This window comes from Anopheles moucheti, chromosome 3 (assembly GCF_943734755.1).
Source record: "Anopheles moucheti chromosome 3, idAnoMoucSN_F20_07, whole genome shotgun sequence".
Taxonomy (NCBI): Eukaryota; Metazoa; Arthropoda; class Insecta; order Diptera; family Culicidae; genus Anopheles; species Anopheles moucheti.
In genome coordinates, this window is record NC_069141.1 from 92,259,074 (window position 1) to 92,282,430 (window position 23,357).

Consider the following 23,357-nt stretch of genomic DNA (forward strand, 5'->3'; position numbering starts at 1 on the left):
AGAGAAAGAGAGTAGAGAAAAAAAAGGTTATTCAGATCAAATCTATTTTCATCAATCTCCTTTCCATATTTAATAATCTTCGAAAATCTTCGTACTAATGTCAAATTATCAAAACGAATTTGACAGTTCGTTCCGGCAGTAAAAACATACCAAAAAGTATCGAATCGTCCGCGAAAAAATGGGTTCGCGAGGAATACTGCAATTTATTTCACCGAAAAGTTTTGGCTTTTTAAACAACAGATTCCCGAGCCGGTCTGCATCCATCGGTGTGGCCAATTTCGCTTTAGCCGCGGGTAGCGCATGCAATTGCATCATCTCGAACCAGCAACTCATTAGCAGGCCCTTGTTCACGCCGGCAACCACCAATGATCGCCGTCTCCAGCGACTCGAGCCATCGAGTTCCAGATGTGAGTTGCGGAAGATTATACCCATATTGCATCATATTTTATTACCATCGTAGCAAATGCAACATCTGAAAAAATCATTTTCTATTCCTTCTAGGCAACACTTTACGGAGCACGCGGTCGTTTTACACTTCAAACATTTTGCGTAAAAAGGACTATTACACCACGCTCGGGGTCACGAAAAACGCCTCATCAAAGGAAATCAAAAAGGCGTATTATCAGCTAGCGAAGAAATATCACCCCGATACTAACAAGGACGATCCGAATGCGGGAAAAAAATTTCAGGAAGTTTCCGAAGCCTACGAGGTAAAATCAACCACGACATTTCTTGACGTGCAGTGCAATCTTACATAACGGTACACAACAATACAATTCTTACGTGCCCGTCTTTCGTATTAGGTTTTGAGCGATGAAACGAAACGTCGTGAGTATGACACATTCGGACAAACTTCCGAACAGATGGGTCGCTCGGGTAGCAGTCCGGGATCAGGTGCGGGACCGCAGGGATTCTCTCAAAACTGGCAGTTCCGTTCAACAATCGATCCAGAAGAGCTATTCCGGAAGATCTTCGGAGACGGTGGATTTCAGTCAGGGTTTGAAGATTTTAGCGATTCCAAGTTTGGTTTTGGCGGCGCACAGGAGGTCATGATGAATCTTACCTTTGCCCAAGCTGCACGGGGTGTTAACAAGGATATCGACGTAAATGTGGTCGATACGTGTCCCAAGTGTACGGGTTCACGTTGCGAACCGGGCACCAAACCGGGGAAATGCCAGTACTGTAATGGCACCGGAATGGAAACCATTTCGACAGGACCGTTTGTGATGCGATCAACATGTCGTTACTGTCAAGGCACTCGGATGTATATCAAGTATCCTTGTCTGGAGTGTGGTGGCAAGGGGCAGACTGTACAGAGAAAGCGAATAACAGTTCCCGTACCAGCCGGAATTGAGGACGGACAAACTGTTCGGATGAATGTTGGAAGCAAAGAGATCTTCATTACGTTTAGGTATATTATCATGGAAAGATTCTCCAATTACAAATTTGAAAGCTAATCAATCAACAATTTTTTCATTAGAGTCGAAAAAAGCCGCTATTTTAGAAGGGATGGCGCAGACGTGCACACGGATGCAAATATTTCGCTTTCGCAAGCTATGCTTGGTGGAACGATACGGGTCCAGGGTGTGTACGAAGATCAAACGATTCAAATTGCACCCGGAACTTCCTCACACGCAAGAATAACGCTCACCGGAAAAGGTTTGAAGCGAGTGAATAGCTACGGCAGTGGAAACCATTATGTACATTTAAAAATTCAAATTCCAACTAAGCTAACACCTAAACAAAAAGCGCTTATACAGGTACGGGATATTTATGCAAGCACTTGTTATCGATCATTTCTGCATGCTAGTGTTTTTTTTTCACATTTCCAGGCATATGCTGAACTCGAGGACGACACGCCCGGCCAGATAATGGGCGTTACGTTCAAAACCGACGGTAAGTCTTCATCTTCCAGTTCAGGCACATCTAGCGGCGGTTCTTCCACGGCTTCCTTTCCCACTTCCTCTTCCTCATGGTCCCCTTCAAATGTATCTGCGAAGCACACACAGGGTTCCCGCGATGAAGAAGGCTACGATAAGTATGAACCACATGATTCAACTGATACTACTCAATATCGCAAGGAGCGGTTTGATACCCGATTTTATTACGCCCTTGGTGCGCTGCTGGTGATGGGTTGGTTTGTATATTACACAAACAAACAAACAGACGCTCAATTCGAACGCGAACGAATGGCAGCGCTCGAGCGGCAACGGGTAGCCCGCGGGACCTACAAGGATCTGATAAGTCCGCGAAATGAACCCTGAACGTATAAGAGCCGAAACGCATTAAACGTCATTAAACAACGATTGTTAAGTGGTGTAGACTGTGTAATTGGTGCTAGATTGGAATAAGAGTAGATATATTAACGTTGGAAGAAAATACAAGCTTAAATTAATAAACAACCAACAATCACCCTTAACAATCGTTGTTCGATTCTTTACCGTAGAGTGTCCCCAGTTCCAATGTAATCCGCTAACTTTCATTCAACGTGTTCATAACGATTCGTTTGTTGCAGGTGGGAAGGTATCCTATGCGGAGCCTCAGGAGCTAACGGATATTGTGCGTGAAGCGCTGAAAGACCGCAAACCTCTTCCGACGACCAGTTTAGACGAAAAGGATACTCCAAATACAAAAAAGGAGGAGGAAGCGGCTCAGACGCGAAGCAGCAATTAAGTTAGTTTAAAGTGATCCAGGTGTAAAAATTGAAGCAGTTGAAACCTTTCTTTTCTCCAGTTGAACTGAAATTATCTGTTTTAATGATAATTACAAAATAGCAATAATACAAAACGTGAGCGCAAATCTAACATGTAGCCATTATCATTAAGCTATCGGAGATGGTACCCTGTTTACATTTTCTCGTACGTTTCCAAATGTCCACAGGATTCACATGTTCTCGTGTAGTTGTCTTCTACCTCGTTGTATACCTCTGAATCACCGTAGGAGTGTACGTGCACCTGAACCGTTTTATCGTACAGACTGCTCCTTACATCCATGCGTAGCTCCTTCAGCCGCTTGTTGTATTTCTTAACCTTTGCAACTTCACGCTTTTCCTCCCGTTCTTGCTTTTCTTGCATTAGTTTCTCCTCGCTGCCCCAAACTTCTAACGCGCGTTTCTCGATCTGTAGATGCAAGTACAGTTTCATCTCACCCCATCGAACATTATGCGGGTTTTTGCGGCTTATGTACTTCAAGGGTGGCTCACGACTGTCCAAATCGCAGTCCTTTAGCAGATACTCCTGTTTAGCCTCTGTACGTGTGATTAGCGAATGCTGACCGTCCGGTTCTCGGCATGCATCGCACACCGAATAGTCGAATGTACTAAGTAGGTACGAGTCCGCTATCCGATCACTGCACTCCAAACATTCGTCGTACTCGATGGGCAGGGGTATCGCATCCGTTTCCGGTACTGGTTCTAATCGTTCACCAATTTCTTCCTCGGTCGGATTGGTCCGTTGCTCAATCAGAAAACCACCACCACTGTCGATGTACTTTGTTCCAGACACTTTTATCACGTTGTTTACCGAAACGGCTGTTTCGGGCTGTTTCTTGTCAGAACTGTACGGATGCGTTAAAAGCCGGGCCTGCCGCAAATTGATCGCTTTTTGGCGGTTTTCTTCAATACGTCTACGTTGGTAATCGGACAAGCTTTCCTGCTTCGAACAGCATCCCTTTTTTCCGCTCATTTTCAATGGGCGTTTCAGAAGCAATTATTTCGACGACAAACAAAGTTGCGAAATCGCATAAACAAGCTCCATCCGATTGTCAAACCAAATACGAAAACTAATTCGATATCTTTAACGAAAATTGCGCCTTTGATGTTCAATATAAAAAGTAATATCATATATTTTACACATAAGCAAAATGCATGCTCATTATAAGTACACTAATTAACTTAGTATACCTATAATATTCGCTACGTTGTTCGATTTTCCAGTTTACGGATTTATCAAATTACTCGACGAGCAGCAAATGTCAAACTACGTTGGTACAAGGTACAATCTCACTCGCTGTACTGGTTTGATTTCGTTAGCCACCTACAGAGTACGATAATTTATTTTGAAATACAGTTAATATTTATTGGAAACCAATTTTATATCAAAGTGAAACGTCACAATGTTACTAAAAAAATCATATTTAATAAACTTTAATTCAATAAGATAAGAAAAGAAACAGTGTGTACCATGTGACCTGTCAAACAGCAGAGTGAGCGAACTAACCTGTGCATGTTATGGCCATGGCTTTAGAAACTATCGGAGCTAGCAAACAACACATCACTGAAGCACAAACAGCAGTAAGAACTACGTGACGGGTGTAATTAAACCTTTTAAGCTTGCTTCGTTTGCGAATGGTAGAATTTACAAACTATTTGGGTCGTTTTACGAATAAAATAAACATTAAGCTATTGGAGCACTATTCGGTTCACAAAGTTTGTGGTATTGCGGGCACTCGGAATGATTTATTCTCACACTTATTCGGAAAGCTGTTCGCGGTCAACCGGCCACTTCTCGTAACTTACTTTCCAGTTCGTCCCTCCGTAACAATTCCGCAGCATCTTGAAGTAAGCGCATGTGTCACGGCCAAATTTACCAGATCCACCCTGAGACGAAGACGACCGACACGACATGCAATCAGCATCAGTGGCAGATATATTTTTCCTTTGAGTGTTGAGTGAGCAAAACACCTTTACAAACCCGGTGCACTAGGTAATGGGTCAGTTAATAGATGTGTAGACGAACGGGGGAATCTGTGCAGTTGTAAAACGTCCGATAGATTCAGTGCCACTACAAACCAATCTTCCCTGTGGAGTTACTGGTTCGCGCGCGCGCGTGTGTGTATGTGTGTGATACGAGTCCTATCACAAGGTATCCAGGTTGATGATGATTTTGTGTTGTGAGAATTATGTAAAGAAGGTCTAGTGAATTTGGGAAAACCTTATATTTTGCTAAATTTTCGCGACACACAGGTGACCGGTAGGTATATAAGAGTGGTTTCCCGTTGCTCACGGAATGCTTTGTTCCATTGTTGTGTGCTAAAGCCAGGGCCGTTTGTTTTTATTGTCGCGCGCGTGAGACCGAACGGAACGGAGCTAGATAAATAGAGCACTGAGTTGGTACTCTTCTCGCGGATTATCAACCAAATAAGAGGAATAGCAGCAGAGGAGGCAGGTATTGTTCGCTTGTCATCGGAAATCATCCGATCTCGCTGAGCCGGTTTTAGTGTGCGTAAGGGTCAACGCGAAAACGCAAACGGGTGTGCATTATTATCATATCCCACCAAGTCATCCACCGTCATTATCCAGGTCAGCACATACTCTCATCCTCGCAATCAAGGGAACCTGGTGCGTGAAGTTGATAAACCGCGATTATTCAGAAGAAAAAGAATAGTCGATCGGTGAAGGTGGTCGTCAGCAGAGGCATTCGGCCTAGCTAGACTCACTGACTGTGTTCTTACAATCACGGCCAACACGGCGACAACAATAACAACGCAGAGGAAAGGCACTCCATCAACAAGATGCAACAAATAGCTACGATCATCGGGGCGAACGCCTACTATGACGGAAGTCGCGTGTTCACTTGGCTTGCCGATATTTGTGGCTTATCGGTAGATTTGGTAAGTTTCAAATTGCATATCATATAACCGTACTTAATATCTTGCGATAGGTATGTTTGGGTGTGAACATATATTTGTGCATCACTGTGAGTTGAATAATTGACCATTTTGCTCAGACACTGATCTGCTGATAGTGCGAGTTTCTACTACTGCGAAGACGATTAAAAACGACGAGAAACACGATTTCGATTAATTGAACGGGTTTCCCAAAATTTCAAAAAACAAAAAGAAACGTAATTGTCTGGTCGGTTGTCATTTTCGCTTTGCCTCTGGTATTACGGCGGCTCGCAAGACACGCATCTTCTTTTGTTTTCCTCAATTGAATTGGGGGTTGGCTAGGGTGTTGCTTACTTGACTGGCATCGATTTTTCTCAATAGTCTCACGGCACGTCAATGTGATAGGGATGACTCCACTCTGCTGCATTCTCGAACTAAATTAGTGGAAATTTTGATTTACAAATGTTTGGGCACAGTTCTCTTTGGAACTAACACGAAAATCGACAATTGATTTGTCTTGATTGATTTGTGAAAATACTTTAGTATTTTTTGGTACGTTGCGCAGTGTTCCGCATTTTAGGCGTATAAACTTCCAATGAAATAGTAGCAATCTATAAAATTTACGATAAATTCAAATTACCATTCGTAATTGCATAAAACCATTTACCTTTGCCTCAATGCGGTTTGAGGATGCATACATTTTTCCGTAATTTTGCTATGTTTGTAAAAGTTATTCGCTGAACTTTAGCGTACACAGCAACGAGCGTACACAGAACTTTAGCAACATCTTGGAAAGAAGAAATTCGTCAAACCCGTGAAAAAAATGTGTCTTTTCATATCTAATCAATACCGTTTTTCGAGATAAACGACTTTGTTTGTTGTACGAAGGGAAGCAGTGAAGAGTTTGACAAGTAGGTACGTATTTATTATTCGCGGCAAGTTTATCAACTGCAATAAACTAATCAACGTTTGACATGTTTATCATGTTTTGCGCAGTATTCTGCTTCTGCTTCTAGAAACTTTTGCCACTCAATGAGCTTGCTTAATTTGGGTAGCTTTAAAATAGGAACGTTTGAGAGTGCTGGATGTATAATACATTTGTTGCGCCATATCATAAAGTATCATCCTCATAAGTAAAAGTATAAGGATAAAAAAGTAAAAGGATAAGTAAAAATCATCCTCATTATTATTATGTACGGATTGTTGGATTGTACGACTGGTACAGTAGCTAGTGGCATTTATGCTCATTTATACTGTCATGGTAGCCCAGTGGACTCCACTCCACGAACCTCCACAAGGGCAGAATGGGAGGAATAGAGGAATTAATCAATTCAAGGCTCTTTATTTTGGTTAGACAGTCAAACACTATACACTATTTCCTAAACTTACTTCCCAATAAGGGCGTTTCCCTCAGTTATTATCTTCATTCATTCGATTTTCCGCTTCATAATCCTGCGCTTCATAATCAGACTATGGCGTTGATATTCATGATAACATTAACACCCTGCATGTATTTCTTCCGTGATGGACGCCTGCTCTGCAGGCCTCAGTAAGTCTTCTCGTCCAGGAGTCATGTCAACGTCAACTAGAATGCCATCCTGGTTTCGAAGGATACACTTGACTGAGTACGCCGAGGTCCTCTTTGTCAACGACTCCCAGCATCCCGCTGGGCAGCTTGCCTTCTGAGTCGTTCGATCCTTCTGCTTCTCAGGCGTCTCCGTATGTCTTAGGTGGCCTCCGTAGTTGGTGCCTGACTGGTGTTCGTTCCGGGACGAACTGATCGAAGTGTTCCATTCCGCTTGTAGCTTCTCCAAACTCGCTACATATACTGCCAACGTTCGTGTCTCAACCTCAGCGTCTCTGAGGATGGTGGGCTTCCCTTGTTGGATCTAAGTATTGGAGGCAGCGCAGTTCGATCTATCGACCCAGACTTGTTGATCATATTGTCTGTCACCATTTACCAGTCTTTTTGTACCGCAACAACAAAAAAATAGACAGTTCAGATTCACTACTGCAATGCGTCCACTCGTGGTGAATTTTTTTCGGCATGTTTACTTGGGAGATGACTAACTACCTGTATGGATCGTGATCCAGCGGAGGAATTGCGGAGGACGGGAGTTTCGGTATCGGTTTCATTTTGAATAATAGCGCGATGAACTGGTGTATGATTTTTGAATAATGGGTGGGTGATATATTTACATTGTCATGTCGGAAATTGCGACCATGCGCCTCAGATCAAAGAAGAATCTGGAGTACAAAGATGATTGTGTCCGGTATAGCGCTCCGGTGAACAGACAATTAACAGAAGAAACGATTAACACATGTACACACAATTCAATACTGTTCGTCTGGCGGTAATTTAGTATTAACTGCAGAACAACACTAGCACATCTCATAGCAGGTCATAGTTGTCCAACATAGTTGTAGATAATAATCTGTCAGAGTTGTCCAACGTTTTCCTAAGTTAGGGTGTGAGGACATATACAAATCAGTTTCGAAGGTGTTGTTAATATACCCACAATAAGGCTACTAAACTGGCGCTGAACTACACGATTACATTTAGAGTTTTTATTAAACATTTTCCCGTTTGCCACGGAAAAAGGGCGTTTCGCTGATAGCATTCTAAATCATTATCTAAGTAATATTTTACAGTCATTTATTATTTCAAGCCACAGAGTGCGTCAGTCGAGAGATGAGTAAACATGATCGAGTGACATAACCGAAATCATCAGGATCAGCATCATGATCCATGATCATTATAATAATTATCATTTTCAGATATGATGACTAAAGTTACAATGTTACTTTGCATATGGCTTCAGAGACGCGCTTCAGATAAAGTGGCGCCGATTACGCACGGGGCCCCGAGGGCTTCAAGGAGCACCGAAAATCAAGGTTAAATGAAGAACCTGGGTGATTTAACGATAGGAGAAGTAGAGCAGGTTGGAGGAAGGTTTCGAAGAAAATTGACCCCCCCTTTCTGGCTCCCCAAGGAGCTTAATTTACCTCAGCCCAGATATTATTTTTCACAAAGTAAACGAACAGGAGAACCAGAGAGTTAGATTAGAGAGAGAGAGAGAGAGAGAGAGAGAGAGAGAGAGAAAGAGAGAGAGAAAGAGAAAGAGAGAAAGAATGAACCATGAATGAGTTGAGAGATATTGTTTGTGTTTTTTTTTCTCAATTTTTTCTAAGTTTATCATACTCACGTGCGTAGTACGCTTTTTGGTGTCATTGAATTAAAAATAACCGTTCATGAGTTCACCTTCGTTCGTGAAGAACTAGTAACGAAATTAAACGAAAAGGTTGTGAATATCTTAAGCTAGGTGTTTTATACATGTTTGTTGGTTTTGTATAAAACAACAGGTCACTTCAAGAAGTGGTGCTTCATTAAGTGGTTGGTCGTTTGAATTGGATGCATAACCCAAGACGTGACATGCATGTAGGGAAGTCATTTACTATTTTTTTCCATGTGTGGCACGTTAAGTTGGTTCTTCTGCCCAAACTGATGCATGTGGAGTGTTAACTACACTTCATCATCCTTGTAAACCTTGTCAATCTGCTTTCGGTAACCTGCAGTGCGGTTTTATATCTTGAATTATTGTTTTACGGTTGATGGTCCAATTACATTCATGACACCTAAGCAAAAAACAGAAATTTCCATTTGTGGCGATCGCAAAGTTAAGAATTTAACCGCACACAAGCGATTAATTAATTTAATAAAATTAAATATATACACATTCAATACGGTCTCGGAAGTAGTGTAATGATGCCAGCTGTAGTGCAACTCAGGGCGGTGCTACCAATACTATAAAACTCCGAAGTTTAGGACAGCCGAAGAGAGGGGGGGGGGGGGGGGGGGGGGAAGATTTGTTGCGTGTGTGGGCTAGTATGCGCCTTGACTTCGCGATTTCTAAACAATGCGCCTCCAACGCTTAAACACGTACACGCACATAATTTTATGAGAAGTATGAATGCTTTCTAACACAGCGATCGCCCACCACTCCTGGACAGAAAAGGTGTGCAAGTGGGGTCAAGTCATCGAAAAAAACATTTAGTATACGCGTGAACGTCAACGACGCTGAATTTATCGCCGGGTTTGTGTGCGGTGATTGTGTGCTTCCCGGGATCGAGTGGCTCCAACTATATACACTCTAAATTACGTGCAGGAGTTTAAAGATTGGTTACTCTAAAAAGCTAGAATGTGGAATAGATTTCGAATGAGCAGGGCTACGCATCTCACATTTTTGACTGCAGGTGTTTTCAATCCAGTTCAAACTGGTTAATCAAACGGTGGACGCTATCGAGTGCACGTACAATTCACTATTACAATTAATTATATCGCCATAATAAGCGAGTCGTATGCGATGAGGGTCCCACGTCTTTGATTCAATTCTCTGTTACCTCTATTGCTTCACCATGTGATGTCCCGCATTCAGTGAATTTCCTGCTTTCTTCTACCATGTACCATATTTCTACTCCTCCTATATCGTTTCACTTGTACACTATCCCAATAACGGTGTTGTCACCGATTCGCTTGGTTTTCGGTATTTTGAATCATCGTGTCGTGGTGAGGCGTAATTTAATGAATGACATCATCCGTAAAAAAACTTCCTCCTTCGCGTATGTGTTTGTTGGAACAAGTCTGTTGGTACCCTGGTGACGGTCAGTGTTGTGTTACGATTTTGCAAAATGAACCCCTAGTATCTACACACATCTTCCGATGGAATGTTCAACTTGAATTTTTTAACGTTCATAAGCTGGTGAGTCTCATTAAAACGTGATGAAAAACGGCTGAAGATGGGACGCGTTTCACATGTACATGCCATTCGTTTGTATTTGTAACACATGCGACATTTGTAAATTGAGTTCTTAAATGGTAAAATTTAAAATGAACGTTACAAATAATTAGTAGCGTTATCATTCCTAATCGCTAGGCGCTTATTATACATCTCGAGATTGCCGCGATTTTGTGTTGTTACAATCCCCATCGCTTTGCGTCCGTCATTCAATGTCATCCCTAAGTAATCACCATGTCCAGCATGACCAGTTCTTGAATTTGATAACCTCTTTAAATCGCTTCGTACAACTGAAGAAAAACTCAACCATTTTATTCGATTGATATTTACATTCAAACGGAAATTGGCCGTGGGATATGACAAACCTTGTCTTCGTTTGTGTTGTGAATTTGCTTGTGATCCATTTTGGTTGTAGTTGTTTTATTATCTAATACAATGTTGTAGAAGCGGATCGCTGTTGTATTAGGTACTGGGGCCGGTTCCATACGACAGGGCCGGTACAAATCCCATTTAAAAAAGTAAGATTAGTTCTTCTAGTTTTAGTTCAGTTCTAGTGCTTCCAGTCTAACCTAGGTCCAGAAGTAGAATCTATGACTATTGGACATTTTATTTCTTCCCTCATCTGCAGTGCATATGGAACTGCCAAGTCTGCTTGAAACTGTCATGTTCAACAACATTGAAGTTCGCATAAGTTTCAAACTTGAAGGAACAACAAAGACCAATGTGTAAACACCCGTTTTTCTCCTCGAGGCTCGTTAAGTCTTGTGCGGCTCATCTTCTAAGTTGTTAGACAAGGCCAATCTTTTTAGACTCGTCATCCATGTGGATCTTCTTGAGGTGTATGGAAACACGATGTGTCAATTTCTTCTACCAATGATTGGTGACGTCAGTAAGAAACTTTTTCACCAAATTAACTTTGACGTGGAGTAAGATGCATTTTAGTAGATGTAGTGGTTAAAGCATATGACTTAATCAAATCTAAGCTTAAACGTGCTCACTCACTTGGATATACTCTTAGGTTTCTTTTTTTGACTGCTTTTAAAATCATCTCGAAAAGAAACCTTAGCCTCCGTCGGACACACCTACCAACTCACACACAGTTTGTGTTGTTCGTTAACCTTCCAACTTCAACCTCTTCAATGTCACCCGATTAAATGCTGATGGTATGTACACGCCGGGAAATGTCGAAGTAGCTGCTAGACTGTATTTGTGTATGAGTTTTTGGAAGGAAGGAAATTAAATACACATGACTAGGGGGAAATTGAGCGGGATGATGAACAAAACTGTTGAAGTGCGGCGAAGATGGGTGGTACGATGAACTAATGGTCATCCATGTCGCCGGAAAATAAAAGGAAACCGTTTTTACCAACTAAAACCTAACTTGACTTTTGGTGTGTAACGCGCGAATAAGGTGTCATTATTGTTGATTGAATACATGGAATATGGTGGCCCGACGGTGTATAGGACCGATAGGACCGGTTTAAAATCCCATCCGCACCAAACCCCCATACGCAGAATTGACTATCCCGCCATTGGGAAATAAAGTCAAAAGAAAGTCAGAAAAGATATGGCCATACCACTTGACGTTGTAGTAAAAACGTAATAAAAGTAGAAGAAATATTTCGGTAAAATTAAATGTGTGTCTCCGTGTGTGGAGTGCTGGGGTGGAAATGCTGACAGGCGACAGCGCTCCGACCGGCATTTCAAGTTTAAAGGACATCTCCCTCATTAACAGAAGTACAACTACTGGTGGTCACGAGGCGAATCTTCCAGAACTTTTATCTTGCTGATATGTAAATTGAAATACATTAGATTCAAAACTGACTAAAGTAAAGCGAATAATATGTCGATACGATTGGTAATGGCAGACTTCCATGCCCTTCGGACTTGTTCCAAAACTCGCGGTTTCGATTTTAGGCCATGGGTAGATTGCATAATTCGTAACACAACCAATGTGTTAGCGTTCGTGTGGAACCTTTATATTTATTCCGTCAAGGCGGTAATATCTAGTTAATTTATCGAACCGAACCGGAATTCTGACGCGCCCATCCGAACTTCACCTGTTTTCAAACAAATGAATCTTAACATCCATAAATAGTGATAAATAGTATAATGTCATTACTTTTGATATCCAAAACCTGTTTGAAAAACAGGACATTTTTAATAAATAAGTAGTTAATTTTCGGATTCAATTTTCACTTTTTATATTTACACAGCACACTCTGCTTCGTCACGCTCAGAGACGTAATTGTTTAGTGGTGTAAACATTGCGTTCCAGTTCGTTATACGGAGTCAAATTTCCTTATACGAGAATATTCACATTCAGGCTCATTAAGACAAGAACGGTTTTAGTCAAATTAGTTGTAAACATTAGCGTATGCGAAAAAATAAGGTTAACCTGTTAGTTTTTTGCGCCAACTATCGTCAGCTAGCATTGAGAAATCTCGAAAGGATATAAGTCAGGTCAACAATAGCAAGTCACCAGGATCCGGCGGAATAGTAGTCGAACTGATTAAGTAATATGGGACAGCACTAGAATATGAAATTCATCGAATTATTACTGAGGTATGGGATGAAGGGAGATAAACTTAAGCATAAGCTTTTAGCCTCGTATGTGTGGAAGGACAATTGAGGATCCGCTGCACTAACGAACTTAATTTACACTGATGAAATTATGTGAACTCAATATCGTACAGCGAATTAGACTCGCCAGGCACCGATGAGCGGTCGTGTCCATAGAAAGACATCGGACGACGATGGGCGTCGTAGGGCACAGTTTAGAAGGAGTGATGGCGTTGATGTGCCCGCCAGAAAGTCACGTGTATTAACTTAGGTAGCAAATTTATTTAAAAACGTTACAAGGTATATTACCTAAAAGGCGAAAACAAATATACGTATAACATAATAACAAAATTAGCCTTAATAGATAATAGAAAAACATGGGGAAAACTGCAAATATGCCCCTATTTAACCTAAACTGACTCATCATCAGAACAGAATTAAAAAAGAAATTTGGTTATGGTGGAGAGAACGGTTGTTGAGTAAGTTTCGCAATTATTACGTAGCTTATGAACCACGCCAGGCCAAAATAAAAAAGTACTCCAGTGTCTTTTGGCGTTAGTGAACCTCGTTTTAAATTCGATTCCGTTGTGGAAATTCCTTTTTCAGTGTGAAATTATTAATCACTTTGTTGTTGTTCCATGAATGTTTAGCCTTCTAATGATTTCTGTTTCTGTCTGTTGTGCCGATCTGGATGTTGTGTAGAATGGCCTAATTAGCGTATTTAAAAAAAAACGCTCGTTGGCTAATTCTACACTCGTACAGGGTGGTTCCAGTGAGGTGCAATGTATCTTAATGAGGATAGAGAGAAACAACGCTTTGGTACTTGTTGTTGTTGTATTTCTTATTCCTGTTCGTTCTGTTAAGACGGATTAATGTTGATGTGTGTAGACTCGTTTATTAACGGGCATTGGATCAAAAAAGGCTTCCAACATGCTCTTACAATTGAAACAATAAATGAAAAAACTGTCTTGAGCCGATCTTGAATTATATTTCATACCCATCATGCACATAGTCCATTCCACATAGTGATCGATAGTGGAAATATAGAACGTCACCTTTCACAATCGGAGCAATAATAATGCAGCTAATTCTTTCATCGGAAGTTGATCCATAATCGACATTATATTGCAGGAAGATGGTATGATGGAATGACTGTGTATGATTCGGTGTTTCGATTTGCATTGACCTGTGTTTCATGATTTTGTACCAATAAAGGGTCGAAATGGTCGACCCCAGCGGAAACGTGTGTAAAGTTCTTATCGTGCGTGTGAATGGCTGCTTCTAATTTTTTTTCTATATTTGAATATTCCAATTTCGGGTTTCCACTCCTTGGGGAGGCGAGTACGTACTACTAGTAGATGGTGGTAATAGTAGTAGTAGTGTTGACGATGTATCCTGCATAGGGTGCCAAACTATTTTATTTTACCACCATTCGATCGTTTTTGACTTTGGTACGGTTTTTCACAACATAATGATGATGGACCACCGTCATATCCATCCGTGTTCTTTCCCCGAATCGCACCATACGTTTGAAAGTGCAATACATTTTGAGTGGCGTTTATTTCGTTGCCTGCGTTGGGAGTAGTAGCCTGCCGTCAATATAACTTCGGCATGTCGATAGATATTGGGAAATACACCTATCTAGCGCAATCCTAACTCTTCCCCCATTTTATACTATATGCAAAGGGTTGCCAACTTTAACCTTGACGTTTGTTCGATGTTATTAGCGTGGTAAGCGATGCTCGGTGGATGTTATATAATATATATATATGCATACTAAAACCGACTCCGCTTCAAAACGGCACCTTTTTTCTACAGATCTCTCGTTCGCTTGTTTGAGGCACTAATTAATTATTAATTATAAAGATTTTTTCACTTTAAGACTGTTCAGTTATCGGACATGTCGCTTCAATTGTCCATGATAAATCAAGTCTCAACCTCCTCCAAAGTCATCCCACCAACTAATAGCCGCGATCATACGCTAAGCAAGCGACAATTTTGACGTTTTCAGGCTTGTCACCTCCCCATACGAATCGTAAGCCAAGTTAAGCTTCGGAAAAATGGGTTAGATCGTTTTCGTAAAGCTTCGGTCAGCTGCTGGTCAAATGTCTAAACAAAACTTTTTTCAAGCAGGTCTGTACCAGGTTCTTTGGATAAAACCATATCTTAATATAAAATTTCCGGATTCATAGTTCGTACAGATTCAAAACGTACCATCAAAATGTTCTGCAGTTCTTCCCATGTAACAATTTATGACGTTCATGTTACTGTCATGATGCGCTTTTCTTCTTACAATCTTTTTTTACCACTCCAACATAGTTAATTATGGAACCTTTTCCTATATATTTCTTGCATCGGTGGATTCCTTTATCCGCAAAATATTCCAATCAATATTACAGCTTCACCCTTCTTCTTGACGTAGCGACTTTTAAGATCTGGTTTGTGTGGGTCTGGTCTGGTGGTTACGAATTTTGTTTTATTAACATTTGCCACATAACTGGATAGTCAGGACGGTTCGGATGGGATTTTGTATCGGCTTTGTCGTACGGAACCGGCGGCTCTAAGCTCTTGAAATGGTAGATAAATCAGGATGTATCAAATACTTCATCTTCTTATCGTAATATTTAGCCGAAACCATTTCGATGCAACAACCGGGATAAAATCTTTGGCCGATACAGGTAAAGTGCAACTAATTAGCCTAGCTGAGAGAGGCGAATGAAGCTACAAATATCAAACAACCACATAGCCCAGCAGAGTACAGATCAACGATAGTAACAGTTGATATTCTTGTGTAAAAAATAATCTGCATCGTTATGAAGCATATGGACGAGGTCATGATCGCTGAAGATGATCTTCTCGAAGGGATTCGAACCTATTTCGTCGAAATTGGCGCAACAAAATACGTAAGTTGTTGTTGTCGGGTGGGAATTTAGATATGTAAACGTCGTATTTTATTTGATTGAGATAAACAAATCAAAAACAGCCTAGTGCCCAAATTAAAATTATCATTGGTGTAAATAAGGATACTAAATAAATTTTGCCCACCTCCATTAGGTATAACTATGCATGTATTTTGGGTCATCTCTGTTAGTGGTTTTAAAATGAAACAAATCATTTCTAAAATACTGCCTCGGGACTGTCCGTGGCAAACACTTAACCTTCCCATGAGCACGCGTCGATGCACATGCACAGCTGCTCGTAAAACCTACTTTGGGCCGCGTGCTTACATACATGCGCACTGAACCATCCAAGGTCTCCAGACTGCTTTCCATTGGCGCATGTGAAAAGGCATATGTCTTGGCATGCGTATGTGCTTTAGCTTTAGTACGGCCGTATCCATGGCGTAAATATGGATACACCGATGTATAGCTATATAGTAATACAAATCTTTTCCTTATCTCATGGTGACGTAGGCACGTAAATAAGTATGGAGTGTGTATTACTGACGGTGCTATAAACCCATTTTACGATTGATCGTACATAATGCATGGTTTATGGTCAAGGTCAATCTATTTGCGGTAAAAATTAGTACTTGGTTCGAGAGGAGTAGTCTAATCCCGCTGAAGCCAATGGCTAGCGAGAGCTTTTTTCTCTTTTTCTCTCTATCGTTCGCTCTCCCCCCCCTCCTCTCTCTCTCTCTATCTCTCTCTCTCTCTCTCACACACACACACACACACAATCTCTCATTCACTCTCTCTGAATTTCCACAGTTGAGCTGAATTTTCACAGCTATATTGTATTGTGAAATGCTAAGTTTTCAAAACAGTTGGATAGTTTACAGAATAGTTGCTTGCTAATCGCAGCTAAGGATGAGCTTATAATCAGCATAATATTCCTACATTAGCCTTAACATCCAATCTAATCCATTATTCATAGATTTACAATTAAAGCACTTAACCTAGGAAATATTCCTGACTGTGTCATATCCATCGCTCTTCAAATTAACTGCTCTGACGTCGCGAAGTGACTAATTGTAGTATTGATTTCTAACATCGACACACTAAACACTAAAAAACCAGCCGGTAAACTTGTCAAAGACAATGTACATTCAATAATAAATGCTAGACCCAGTTTTTTGTTCCAAAATCTGGTCTTAAGGCTTTTGTTTTTATCATTTGCCAATTTCACCCAGGTGGTGCGAGGGCCTAGCACTAGCTCAACCAACACAACAGGGTTCGAAAGTTTAAAATTACTTAGTTTTTTGTTTTTGTGATTTCACTGTTTGTTTTTAGCGCTAATAGAGCACATTTTGATCGCTTATTTCCTGGTGTATATGAGTAACAGGTCGTATATATCTTTTGAGATATCAGCAATTGGATTCATTACATTAGTATGTAAATTTCTTCATTGATTAAGTTGTAGTAGAACATCTTTCTGTATGTTTTTTAACATTTGACCAAACAAATGACCAAATTAAGAATAGTATAATTTCTCCACCTTAATTGACTTAACTCCCTTTCATTGGATTATATTTGCGATTGTCTGAAGTGTCAGATAGTTGCTATTTTTCACCCCGACCAATTGTGTTCCTAACCAACTTGATTGTGTACCTACTTTGCTCCCGTCATCATTACTTCTACTGTCAGCAAGCAAATCCACATTGTGGATGAGATCACGCGAAACATCATGCGCTTTCCATGATTGGCTTACGCTCCCAGACGGGGAACCATTAGCAATCGCGAACTCGTTGAACCCGCGATACATACTATCGCAATATGAGAAGGTTTCAAAAGCTATACGCAATCAGCATTACGTCGAGATGAGATTTGTTTGTTGTTTTATATATTTATGTTGTTTTTATAGCGTTTCAGACAGGCGAAAATGATAAGATTGAACCTCCTTTTGTTTTGCTATAACAAAGGAGCTGTGGAAGTAAATTTTTAAATCAAATTTATATTTATTTCTAAGCTTGTTGCATTGCTACTGTTATATTTTTAATGCCAGGCTTGTATCGCTTATATTATAATTTATATTAGTTGGGAGACATTACTTTCTCCGAACAGTGAAAAGACACTGGGAGGTTTACCAGTCACATACCTTGGTATCGACATGTGTCCTAACCTCTCTAGATGTGCACCCAATGCGTAATCATTATTGTTATTTTTATTGTTATTATTATTATTGATTGAGGGAACTTGAGGAGTTGATGAAAATCAAAATCCTATAGAGCTCATCCGTCAACTCATCTCGTCAAAAAGATCACCTACGCAGTGCACCCCTTTTGGCAAATTAATCTGCCTTATCGTTTCCTAATATACTGCAATGAGAAGGCAAACAAACAAGTGATATGCGAAATTATTCTTCAACAACCTTACGTCTTAACGTATTTCTTTCGCAAAATAATCTAGGATCTCAATAGCCTTTCTATTGTATTATAATAATTAATGTATTATAATATACGAATAAATGATAAACAAATAATGACTTACATGACGTGAGCAATTATGAGAGCTGTGACTCATTTTTTTCTCATACCAATGATCGCTGCGTGTTCTGTTAATTGAGTACAAATCTGTCAGATAAATGAATAAAATATACTAATTTATTTTTATTTCTTCTCCCTTTAGGTTAATTTTCTTATCACACAGTTTTTGGCGTTGATTCTAGCTTCAGCATTTCGATCTTACCTGCATCCGTCCAAGGTGTCGGCCAGTACCCGGCACGCAATTGGGCTAGTAATTGGTTTGTTTTTCGGTTACTTCTGCTTCGGTCAGCAGGCGATCCACATTGCCGGACTCCCTGCCGTCTGCTATGTTGTTATTCGCACTCAGAATCCTCAAATCGTTCAACGGTAAGACATGCAAGTACCCTTCGAAATTGTGTGATCCCCAATTCGTTTACGTACTTTTTCAGACTCGTTATGGTCGTGGCATTGTTCTACTTATCCTGTATTCATCTGCATCGCCAATACTACGATTACGGATCGTACTCGCTCGACATCACCGGACCGCTTATGATCATCACGCAGAAGGTGACCAGCCTAGCATTCAGCATTCACGACGGCTTCACGCGCGAAATGAACGATTTAACACAGAGCCAGCAGCAGCATGCCATTCGAAAGCTTCCATCACCGTTAGAATTTTTCTCGTATACTCTGCATTTCCAGGGACTCATGGCAGGTCCGTTGGTGTTTTATAAGGACTACATTGATTTTATTGAAGGTTGTCATATCATAAAACAGACATCCGCAAATGTGAGTAACGGAATATTGATGGTTTGTTGAATGTTTTTTTTAATTATTCGCGTGTTTCTCCTACTTGCAGGCAAAGTACGACATCGAGAAAAAGATCGTTCATGAACCATCCCCAGTGAAAGTAGTCGTGAAGAAAGTTGTCGCAAGTTTGGTGTGTGCTTTGATATTTGTGAAGTTCGCTACTATATATCCTATCAAAACGATGAAAGGTAGGACGAAATCATCTTTTGTGCCAAAAACGACAATCAGACTGACAATCATTTGCATTTGTAGATGACGGCTTTATCGAAAGTTCGGGCTTTTTCTACACCCTGTGGTTCATGATGATGGCCACGACGGCTGTCCGTTTCAAATACTACTTTGCCTGGTTGATGGCCGACGCGATCTGCAACAATTCTGGGCTAGGCTTCAATGGTTATGACAAGCGGGATGGTGTAACGCCCCGCTGGGATATGCTATCCAATATTCAGGTGATGGAGTTTGAGTTCGGCACCAACTTCCGGAACTGCATCAATGCGTGGAATACCGGAACCAACCGTTGGCTGCGCATGGTCGTGTTTGAGCGAGTGCCGAAACGCTACGGCACAGTTCTAACCTTCAGCCTGAGCGCTCTCTGGCACGGATTCTATCCGGGCTATTACATGACGTTCGCTACCGGTGCGCTGATAGTGATGGCGGCGCGCATCGCTCGTAAACTGTTCCGGCCGTCGTTTCAACGTACGGGAAGTTCGCGATTATTTTATGACATACTGACGTGTCTGGTAACACGCGTCTTCATGGGTTACGCGACCTTTCCATTCGTGCTGCTCGAGTTTAAGGCTAGTCTTCGTATGTACCTGAATGTGTTTATGTGCCTTCATCTAGTCGCTCTGACCACTGTGTTTATTTTATCGAAATACGTACCACGTGAAGAGGCCAGCGGCAAAGCGGTGAATGTTCGCTCTAAACTTACAGCCGCCGTGGACAATCAGCCGACCGATATTCAAAGCACTCGAAATGAGGATAGAGCGGAAAGTAGCGCATTAGAAGCTGAATGTAATAATGGCATTGGGATTAGATTTCGTGGTGGTGAAAATGGTCGCCGAAGTGATGTTTCCAACACCCAATTGTCCTCCGCTGACTCCCAACAATTGGTCCACGATGTAGTGGATCCATTCTGTCTAACCACCACTTCAACCACCAGCAACATCAATGGCAACCACAAAAAGACTGACGATTTCCTGTCCGAAGAGGATAACAACAACAGTGCCACTATTACTACAAACACCACCAACTTTAACAGTGGAACCTCTACTGCTAATGGAAAGAGCGGTTCGAAATTGACGCGGGAGCGAATTAAAGAGAAGCTGGAACAGGAGACGCGTAGCATAGAAGAGTTCATCGACAAGACGGTGACGGGTTTTGTCGAATTGAAGGATGATCTGATGCGTATGCCGGACGAAACAAACGGAGGTCTGTACATTCCTCGCAAGACAAACGGTGGCACCGGGCTAGTGCATGGTAATGCAAATGCAGATGGTAACAGTAACACCACTACCGGAAACAGTACCACCACCAGCAGCAATGCGTTCCTAAAGAAAGAGATAGATGCGCTGAATGCTGCCGTCCAGCAAGTTACTGTTTTGCCGGCCGTGTTGAGTAATGGGCATGCAAAGTAAAAAAAAAACAAGAACACAAACCCATACAGGCATGCAGAAATGGCTGAAGTGGTTAAAAGCAGTCAAACATTCTTTTCATCTATTGCCCCTTGACGGATCATTTTTTTAAAGTAAAGTGAGTTCCTAGGCAGTATTTGCTAAACTATCATACGCACACATGTACTACGCACAATGGACATGAATAGATGGTGACAGTGTGGTAGATTTTTATAGGTTTGTTTTTCGTTAACTGTGCAACTTTGTCCCACATCGATGCAAAAAGTTGAATGGTATAGCCTACCAATATTTTCTCGTATTCTACTAACGAGCAAAACGACAATGAAGAATCATATCTTATAATAAAGATATGGAGGATATATAAATTTCTTTTTCTATATTTCAGGGAACACTTCTGTTGCAATTTGTAGGGCCAAATGATATATACCATTAATTTCCCTTACATTGCCTATCTGGTAGCAAGTTGCTTAATGAATGCAGTTCGAGCGATCAACAAATCAATCACATAATGATGCTTTGTAAAGTAATCGCCAGCAGCAGATCGCGCCAAACGTAACGCTGCTATAATTATTATCACTATTAGCACTTCGATAACTATCGCAGTGAAACCCCAGAGCAGAGCCAAGAAAGGGATCTATATTTTTTAGACACAAAAGAACACTATTGTTATATATTAATATTTCGTACGTGTATGTAAATGTGTGTGTGTGTAAATTTGTTGGGTGTGAGTATGAGTGTATCGATAACAATGTCGCGTAATCTAATGCACAAGTCAACTAAAGCAAAACAATATTGCTCTCCATTACTCAGTTGCTTCCAGAAAAGAGGTCCCAACCCACCAGAAGTTAGAACATAGTGCAAAAGTGTTAGGAACAAATCTAACGGAAAAACGTAACTAAAGGAAGGTTTGAAGTGTTTAGCCATGAGTGATAATTGAATTTCCCTCGTTCTCGAAAATGTTTTCCAAGTTTAGCTGATTTTCTGCTGCCAATAAGTACGAAATATATCATTTTATGCGATGAATTTTTTATAACTAACATATATGTCATGTGCTAAAAAAGAACATTATCCCGACGAATGGAAATTTACACTTGGAAAAGTGTATCAATCGAAACTCTAATAGTTCGGATGAGGGCAGAAGACCCGGATGAGATTTTAAGCATACTAAAATCGAGACGTTCTCCTTTAAGGTTATGAATTAAATCTCATCCGGGTCTTCTGCCCTCATCCGAACTATTAGAGTTTCTATTGATACACTTTTGCGGCATATGTTGCCATGTACCGAGAACACTAGCGGGAAGTTTAAATAACAATTGGATACAATAACGCCTTTCGGGCAGAAATCCAATTCTTATTTGTTTGCGGTAAAGCTAAGGACCTTAAGACCATTCCTTAGCGTGACCTCCCGAAGTTTTCTCCGGAAAATTGCGTTCTGCAACAAATTTGCTGGACCAAAGGTAAACCAAAATCTTGTTACCATTTGAGCGCTTGGGAGTCTCTACATCCCAGAATACGCTTTCGTAGTTGGGCGTGGCGCAGCACCCAAGTGAATGCTTGCATGTTTCTCTATTTGGAATTGTCACTGTTTCCTCTTCATAAAATATCATGGATTTTCCAGAACCTATATATTAATTGAGCTTTGTGGATATTACCGGCTTGTCGTACCAGATTTTTTTTTAACATATATAGGTACTCCAGGGGTGCAAGACCCTTTGTATATAGATCCACGGCTTTCAAAGCTAACGGAGCCTTGGCCTGCCCAGTCAAGTTTCATATCCATTGCTCTGTATCTGAGGGCCATTCTTCTTTGATTGATAGCATCCTTGCACTGCTCCTTGGAGACTTTTACAAATTCAGAAAAGAAACCTGATTCAAATCTTGAGTCAATGGACTACTCGCATCTTGTTATAATATTATCTACTTCAAATAAACAGTGAGCAAATTTTCCAGAACCTGTATTTGAGGTTTCAGTAATTGCCAACTTGATAGCTGTATTAGTTTCAAATTTTCAACCGTTCTTATTCCCTTTAATTGATATGTTGTCTGATCAAGATTTCCTTGAATTGAGCATTGTACTCTACGACTGGAGTTTTCCTTTACGGATAAATTATGTGTCCAAATCATGGTTAATGGATCATTTGTACCATTAAGTTGAAGTTTGTTTGCCATTTTTTCCTCCATCAAAGTAAGGGATGAACATGGATCTAAAAATGCATACGTTTTTTTTTTGTTCCATTACTGAGTGTTACAGGAACAATTTTATAATTATTAGGGATTAATTCCCTTTCAACGATGAGAACAACTGTGCTTCTGATAAAGAAGTCAATTTTGTTCAAGCACAGTATTTTTCCTTTTTTCGATGCTGAAAAATACCCAGATCAGTGAAATATCCAGATTATGCCCAACCCAAAGAGGTTGTGGGTTTTCACTATATTTTTTCACAAATAATTTTAATATTTTTCAAGTATCACCGCCAGGTCATTATTGCTAGTGGCTAAACGTCGTCTTTTACGCTGTTTTACATTATTTTTCTTTTCTGTTATA

General features: G+C 40.7%; 3 protein-coding genes across 6 annotated transcripts; 2 read left to right on the plus strand and 1 right to left on the minus strand.

Annotated features, from left to right (window-relative positions):
- The first annotated feature begins 144 nt into the window (after positions 1-144).
- Positions 145-2,673, plus strand: LOC128305312 (protein tumorous imaginal discs, mitochondrial). Of its 2 annotated transcripts, XM_053042696.1 has the most exons (6): positions 145-407; positions 502-710; positions 804-1,411; positions 1,481-1,760; positions 1,833-1,896; positions 2,516-2,673. In XM_053042696.1, exons 1-6 carry the CDS (start codon positions 179-181, stop codon positions 2,671-2,673), a joined length of 1,548 nt encoding a protein of 515 aa, XP_052898656.1. In that variant the 5' UTR covers positions 145-178. The 2 variants fall into 2 exon arrangements, with proteins under 2 accessions (XP_052898656.1, XP_052898655.1); XM_053042695.1 differs by lacking the exon at positions 2,516-2,673 and having other exon boundaries at positions 1,833-2,264.
- On the minus strand, positions 2,643-4,368 carry LOC128305313 (DNA repair protein complementing XP-A cells homolog). Of its 2 annotated transcripts, XM_053042698.1 has the most exons (3): positions 4,218-4,368; positions 2,842-4,034; positions 2,643-2,748 (listed from the first exon to the last, which is right to left on the minus strand). In XM_053042698.1, the coding sequence occupies exon 2, from the start codon at positions 3,681-3,683 to the stop codon at positions 2,847-2,849; it is 837 nt and encodes a 278-aa protein (XP_052898658.1). In that variant the 5' UTR covers positions 3,684-4,034; positions 4,218-4,368; the 3' UTR covers positions 2,643-2,748; positions 2,842-2,846. The 2 variants fall into 2 exon arrangements, with proteins under 2 accessions (XP_052898658.1, XP_052898657.1); XM_053042697.1 differs by having other exon boundaries at positions 2,740-4,034.
- On the plus strand, positions 4,270-21,912 carry LOC128305311 (lysophospholipid acyltransferase 6). Of its 2 annotated transcripts, XM_053042694.1 has the most exons (6): positions 4,270-4,291; positions 5,279-5,610; positions 18,533-18,756; positions 18,819-19,158; positions 19,229-19,367; positions 19,432-21,912. In XM_053042694.1, the coding sequence occupies exons 2-6, from the start codon at positions 5,512-5,514 to the stop codon at positions 20,814-20,816; spliced, it is 2,187 nt and encodes a 728-aa protein (XP_052898654.1). In that variant the 5' UTR covers positions 4,270-4,291; positions 5,279-5,511; the 3' UTR covers positions 20,817-21,912. The 2 variants fall into 2 exon arrangements, with proteins under 2 accessions (XP_052898654.1, XP_052898653.1); XM_053042693.1 differs by lacking the exon at positions 4,270-4,291 and having other exon boundaries at positions 4,865-5,610.
- Positions 21,913-23,357: the final 1,445 nt, after the last annotated feature.

What these genes read in the sequence shown, in the direction of transcription:
- LOC128305312 (XM_053042695.1), top strand. Translation starts at nt 179, where the DNA reads ATGGGTTCGCGAGGAATACTGCAATTTATTTCACCGAAAAGTTTTGGC. An exon ending in CGAGCCATCGAGTTCCAGAT is followed by an intron (nt 408 to 501) that starts GTGAGTTGCGGA and finishes TATTCCTTCTAG; the next exon opens with GCAACACTTTACGGAGCACG. An exon ending in AACAAAAAGCGCTTATACAG is followed by an intron (nt 1,761 to 1,832) that starts GTACGGGATATT and finishes TCACATTTCCAG; the next exon opens with GCATATGCTGAACTCGAGGA.
- LOC128305313 (XM_053042698.1), bottom strand. Translation starts at nt 3,683, where the DNA reads ATGAGCGGAAAAAAGGGATGCTGTTCGAAGCAGGAAAGCTTGTCCGAT.
- LOC128305311 (XM_053042694.1), top strand. Translation starts at nt 5,512, where the DNA reads ATGCAACAAATAGCTACGATCATCGGGGCGAACGCCTACTATGACGGA. An exon ending in GTGGCTTATCGGTAGATTTG is followed by an intron (nt 5,611 to 18,532) that starts GTAAGTTTCAAA and finishes TTCTCCCTTTAG; the next exon opens with GTTAATTTTCTTATCACACA. An exon ending in TCCTATCAAAACGATGAAAG is followed by an intron (nt 19,368 to 19,431) that starts GTAGGACGAAAT and finishes TTGCATTTGTAG; the next exon opens with ATGACGGCTTTATCGAAAGT.